Consider the following 6,900-nt stretch of genomic DNA (forward strand, 5'->3'; position numbering starts at 1 on the left):
CGATCTATGAAGCCGTTTCAAAGAACGAGCTTTGAAAGATATGTGGTACAGATATCGCGTTAGACATTTTTACATTTTTTTCAATTATTACTAATAATTTTACAATCCCACCCTTCATTAGTACCAAATCTTTACTCCTGTAAAAGGATTTTGCGATCTATGAAGCCGTTTCAAAGAACGAGCTTTGACAGATAAGGGCCCGATTCTCTATCTACAAACGTATGCGTAAACTCTGCTCTAACAGAAAAGCTGCAAGCTTATTGGCTAAAAACTGTGCGATAGCCAATCAGCAGCCTTTCTGTTAGAGCAGTGTTTGCGCATACGTTTCTCGTTAGAGAAGCGGGCCCATGTGGTACAGATATCTCGTTAGGCATTTTTACATTTTTTTCAATTATTACTAATTATTTTACAATCCCACCCTTTATTAGTACCTAAACTTTACTCCTGTAAAAGGATTTTGCGATCTATGAAGCCGTTTCAAAGAACGAGCTTTGAGAGATATGTCGTACAGATATGCCTCGTTAGACAAGGACATATATCTCTCGTATTATTCCTTTCTCTCCTATGTATGTAATTTGCATGCACCCATTTATTCCTTTCTCTCTCTTTCTCTCCTTCTCTCTCATCCCTGTCCCTCTCTCTCTTTCTCTTACAAGTACACTGGGTAGCTACTCTTAGTATGGTAAAATCAGGATTTTCTGGAAGAGTGGTGTTAGGATTTTAGGGTATATTTGAAGAAAGAAAAACGGTAATGTAATTTAGGACAAGAAACTCTATTTATTATAGTTCATATAATGAGTCTTTGGCTGGATTCGGGGAGCGCGCTATTAGCGCTATTTGCTTGTTCTATCCTTGTTTTACACCTGATGAGCGATAAAGACAGAATGATGCAATAGCGCTAATAGCGCGCTCCTCGAATGCAGCCTTTATGAGTTATATATAAGGCCATTTTGACGCCGACGGCGGCGCGTACGGCGGCGCGTATGGGGGCGCGTATCAAATAATATTATGAGCACGAAAAAATATACACGAAGAATTTATTTTGAGAATCAGAAATATTAAAAAAACGCGACAAAGTTTTTTTCCCTCCGGATGAAATTCCAACGTGCGCTTCTAAGGTCAACGCGCATCCTTTGCTAAACGAATGAATTTATATACACGTTTTGCTGTCAGATTTTTATTGACGTGATACAGACGGGTGTACATCTGAGCCTCAATAAAGCGCGAGTTTAATCGTAAATCAATTATGCGAAAGATCTTAGATCTTATATTCATCAATAGAGTTATAAAATCCGCAAACAATGCAAAAATTTGCGCATAGTCCCTCGTGATCGGATATAAATGCATCGCGTCGCTTTGCTAATGATCGGATAAACACTTTCTCGAAAACGCAACAAAATATTTGCTTTACGAAATAAGCTCGCACAAATCGCATGTGACAAAACTGAAATTTAGCAATTATATGTAAAATCAAAAGCTATAAATTAGTTTTTTGTTTTGAACAAGAGAAGTTGAGACACGTAGCGATAAAATTGAATAAATTCCCAACACGATAAAGATAAGTTTAATAATTTTTTTCTACGGTTTTCGTTTCCTTTTTAAGAAATAGAGATGTTAAAAAAAATCAATATAAAGTAACATGTAACAAAAGTTTCTCTTGGTGTAAATTTTCAAAAGGAGGAAAGCAAGTTTGAAAGAATAATATGATGAATCAACATTCTCTGAATACATATTAAAAACCATTTAATTTTTTCCCTACGCGTTGTGGAAAACATGACGGCTCCGTGTAATTGTTAATTACCGCGAGACATATGCTAACGAACCGTCGTAAGCAAATTCCTCGAAACGTTCGCTACAAGAGAAAACGAAAACAATTTTGGGACAAGAACGGAAGCGTTCGTTTGATCGTCATCGTCGTCATCGTCTTCGTTTCCGAAAAGATGTACGTACTCCACTAAGTAAGATAAATCATAATTATTCTTGATATCAGCATTCGCGGCATCCTAAAAGTCCCGCTGGATAAACACTAGATACTTGTAGCATCCGAGTTTGATTTAGTCGGGCAACGTGAATAACACAGTTTCACGTTTGCCCGTCTCTGTGAAAAAAAAACGCGACGATTACCTTTTTCCTTTCTTTTCAAGTCCTATGTATACTTGTAAACTTATAAATGTATAAAAACGATTAGACAGTAACAGAATACAATTTCTTTATGATTCTCGAAATAATCTTTTTGGATTTCTAAGCACAAGGAAAGACATCTCTTTTGCTTAAGTATTATTCGACAAATCATGCAATGATACCCTTCATGGAGTGCAGTAACGGCTGTCGCATACTGGCAATGGAAACGAAGACGAGGGCGAATAGAAAACGGATAAAAGATTGAAGCGCACTCGGAAGGGAAATGAAAGCACCGCGAGCTTCCTCTTCTCGACGGTCCTTCGACTTTATTCGCGAGGCAACGATACTTTACGCAAATATCCAGTATTCTGTATACAATCCATAATTAAGCTAATCATCCGTCGACGAAACATATCGCTCGCGAACAGCCACTTCGGCGTAAACTGCACGTTATGCGCGTTCTCGCGTATCTCAATCACTATGACAAGCAAATATATATAAAAAAAAAACATTCTTTTTGAAACAGAAATTGAAATAAAAAAAGACATTTTTTGCGAGGTTGCTATTATATGCTTGAAAAATACATATGATATAAAGGCACAAAATAAAAAAAGTATGCAGAATTATTCTTATTGTTAGTACAAAGTAATCGGAGCATGATCCTGGAGACGTCCCATGTCCGTGATATCGTCATCGTGGACGGGGCCTGGGGCCCACAGAAAAAATAATAAAAATAATATGTATGTGCGTATGCATATGTATGTGCGATTGCGTATGCGTGTGCGTGTGTATGTATATCTATGTTGAATTGCATTACTAGTTTTATGTAATATTATTTACTTTCGACAGTAACAATAAAAAAAATAATATAATATATTTCATTTATATATGTATTTTTTCGTTTATATTTCCCAACATTTTATCAACGAAATAATAAATAGAGTTTCTTGTCCTAAATAACATTACCGTTTTTTTTTTTTCAAATATACCCTAGAATCCTAACACCACACTTCTAAAAAATCCTGATTTTACCATACTAAGTGTACGCTACCCAGTGTACTAAGAGAGAGAGGGACAGGGATGGAGAGAGAAAGAGAGAGAGAGAGAGAGAAAGAGAGAGAGAAAGAGGAATAAATGGGTGCATGCAAATTACATACATAGGAGAGAAAGGAATAATACGAGAGATATCTGTCCTTGTCTAACGAGGCATCTATACGACATATATCTGTCAAAGTTCGTTCTTTGAAATGGCTTTATAGATCGCAAAATTTTTTTACAGAAGTAAAGTATAGGTACTAATGAAGAGTTGTTCTTTCCATGTGCTCCCTAAGTTACATAACAGTTACAAACTGGTTTACTGGGATTATGTTATAATAATTAAGATTTTTATTCAGTTTTGTTATCTATACTGTTCATCAGCTGCCGCTACCCTCTACTCTGATGCTAAGACTGAGGTATATTTTTCTATATAAAGACAGAATAAAATTAGTTATATATAAATCAATACTATAAATTTAATATTTATTGCATTTGTTATAAAAGTTATTATTTTACCCCATCAAGAATGGATAGATCCTTTGAAAGAGTTTTACATAATTCATTTACATTACAAGAAAAAAATTATTAGAGGTGCAAGAGATGCAGTAAATTGCCAAGTCTAATAAGTACCCGCGTCAATACATACTATGTATACTAATTCACATTCTCAATTATGCTACTGTTATTATTTGTCATCAGACAATTATAAACATACACATAATAATTAGATACATATTATATATATATATATATACGCACATGTGTGCATAAGAATATATATAATTTATAAAAAGCGGGTGCTTATCAGCCTTGATACGTTACTGCCTTCTGCTACAGACGGCCAGAAAGCATTTTCAGGTTCAGGCCGTATTGCTAAAGAATCCAAGACGCGGCAACGCCGCGCGGCGTTGCCGCGTCTATAGCATATGTCTCTCTACCGTGCGTCCGTGTGAGCAATTCAGTGGTGTGTGTACGTGTACGGACATACACCACTTCATAGAATCTGAAATAAGTTGGTAACACTGAAACCGGAGTTTCGCGTTGTCACCACGCGAGGTCTCCAATATCAGTTCGGCCTTTGCTTTAGTTGACAGAGTTGACATTACCGACGTCGAGGAAGTTCGGCCTTAGCTTTAGCATCCCCTTAAATAGTCATTAACACATTTAACGTTCTGTCCCAGGTATATAGCAGAGTGACGTCAAATGACATGTTAATTCTGTCTTAATGACGTCTCTAACGTCTTTAGACGTCATCTTGCTACCTGAGGTGTTAATGACAATTGATAATGACAGATAAAAGAAAATCAGCATAAAAATTGCAAAAAATGTATAGCAGAATAAAAAAGAAGCTCTATATTCATATTGCATGGTTATCACTGTGTATATTCGCGTATACATACGCGAAATATTATCTTAAATTTACAAAACGTAAAGATTTTGTGATTTATCCGCGCTTGTCGATTTGATCTAAATTCTAAATATTCAATTTAAAATTAATAATTGCTGAATAATCAAATAATTAATCACTTGCCATAATCACATTCTATCTACTCATGTCTAATCTAAAAAAATATATAACTTTGTGACATAGCAAACTCTAAAGTAACAAATGGTTGTTTCAAAACTTTAATGTCTCTTAGTTTTGCAATTAAGATAAATTAAAGTAAAATAGTACATTAGTAAAGTAAAATAGAACACTTAAATAGCTTTAATGCTTGAATTTTAAAGGGGATTAGTTCCATAAATTTATTTCCTTCTTTTGATAAAAGTTCCATTTACTAAAGTACTAAAACTGCTTAAATTAAACTTTAATTATCCGAAATATTCAACATAAATAATACATTAAAAAATGATATGTGCATAGGCTTGCATAAACGAAAAAGGTTCTTCTTATCTCTGAATAAAACAATTTTCCTGTTAATTTTCTAATTTCAATTTCATAGAAATAATGCACTGTTCAATATACACAGCGATATGTATAATCGAGATTCAATATCACTACCAATGTTAATGAATCCCCAATTATGCGGATTCAAACAAATGGGAATTCAACGCTATTCCGTGCGTGCTTTTGTTACGTAAAAATAAATGATCTCGAGACAGAATAAATTTCACCGGCATTATGTGGTCCGCACTGACGACACACAAACGGCACGATCGTCGCCGCCGAATTTCACTCTTCGACTCACGCGATCCACGTTCTGTCTTATCCGTCGGTTTTCCTCTCGCTGAATAAATGTCAATAACGTGTTATCGCGTTATAATAAATTTCGATAAGAAATCGGAGCGGGTTTATTTTCGACGTGGAGTCGCGCGAGATTTAACGAACCGGAGAGGAGGGTGTCTTTTTGTCATGCGGATGTTTATTACACGTTACTCACGTCTTGAACATGACGTTATTCACTTAAGGCACGTAGCGTCCGCCGCGATTGATCAAAGACAACTGTCAAACGCCAGCGATCGTCGGCTGCGTTATAGCGAGCCGCGCCGCGGGCTGCCTGCGGGCACGTGGCGCACGTGAATATCGAACGCCAGGTCGGCGCGCCTCATCGATCCTCGATACCTCTCGACTTTTCGAAAAGTGCCGCCAATGATTTTTACCGATTTGCGGAGTGCCTCGTCGTTACTTATTGCAGTTATAGCATCGTCTCGATCGGAGAAAACGAAGCGTAATGTCACGCGAATTTTCAGCGCGCTCTCCAACTGCGGAATTATTTCATCAAGTTTATGTAATTGTTATAATAAAAAATAAAAATGTATGTAAATCGTAATGCGATATCGTGATTGCAATAATTACCGTCCGACTTTCCTCATTCTAAAGAATATTTTTTCTATATTTTTGCTTCTGTTTTTGAATCGCAAATTGTTTCCCTTCAAAGTGGACCTTCTTTTTGCTTTGATCTCTCACTATATTCAAATCTGCCACGTATAGAGTACTGTCCTATCCTACACAAAAAAGTTAAATCAAAACTTATTATAATATACTCAAATTAACGCGTTCATTATTTCGTATATATGCAATAATCTATACATATAATCATCTTATAAGAATTTAAACTTTTTTTGTTGAACTACATAAAATTAATGCCTTTATTCAAGCAAGTTTTCTTTGTTTAACGCAATATATAATCATTTTCGAAATTTCCACGTTAAAACTACAGTATATTTAAAAAAAAAATATTTTTTTCTGTGTATTAAGCAAAGATCCATCTTAAACTTGTCAGACTCACAAATCAGTTCTCATCAGTAACTCATAGGTCATCACAGAATCGGTTTTTATATTTAAATAAGTTGTCTTAATATTATTATAAACCTGCAATCACAAACGTACCGTCGTATTAGCATATCTTAAGACAATTTAATTAGAACGGTCTTGAAATAAAAGACTATAAGAATACGGACCAGAGCGAACAAATCTTCGACTTAGCGCATTACTGTATTACTATATTTTAGTTGCCTGAATAAAAGCTTGATCAAAAGAACAATTTCTTTCTCAATACGCTTCACAAAATGTTCGTTACTTTGCGCCTCGCACATTTCTTTGAGGATCACGAATTAACTCAACTCTGAACTTCGTTTTATACCACCTTCTGTAATATCCATTCCAAACGATTATCATGCACTTGTGAAATTAATGATCCAGGCGTATGTACGTGTGCGTGACATGTTGGCCGCCCACACACCACACACACACCACACACACACACACACACACACACACACACACACACACACACACAC

The 6,900-nt window shown here is 35.7% G+C and overlaps 1 protein-coding gene across 2 annotated transcripts in view; it reads right to left on the bottom strand.

Moving 5' to 3' along the window:
- LOC112455319 (1-acyl-sn-glycerol-3-phosphate acyltransferase alpha-like) overlaps positions 1-5,648 on the bottom strand; it is a 13,862-nt gene extending 8,214 nt beyond the window's left edge. The window contains exon 1 of one of the 2 annotated variants that reach the window (XM_025017161.1): positions 5,541-5,648. In XM_025017161.1, the coding sequence (XP_024872929.1) occupies positions 5,541-5,551 (11 nt within the window). In that variant the 5' untranslated portion in view covers positions 5,552-5,648. Of the gene's footprint in view, positions 1-5,161; positions 5,248-5,540 lie in introns of those variants that run through there. The other variant, XM_025017162.1, reaches the window with a different exon arrangement.
- Between the last annotated feature and the right edge of the window lie 1,252 nt (positions 5,649-6,900).

The sequence above is a fragment of the Temnothorax curvispinosus genome, unplaced genomic scaffold, assembly GCF_003070985.1.
Source record: "Temnothorax curvispinosus isolate PA1 unplaced genomic scaffold, ASM307098v1 QBEX01006010.1, whole genome shotgun sequence".
In the NCBI taxonomy this organism is placed as follows: domain Eukaryota; kingdom Metazoa; phylum Arthropoda; class Insecta; order Hymenoptera; family Formicidae; genus Temnothorax; species Temnothorax curvispinosus.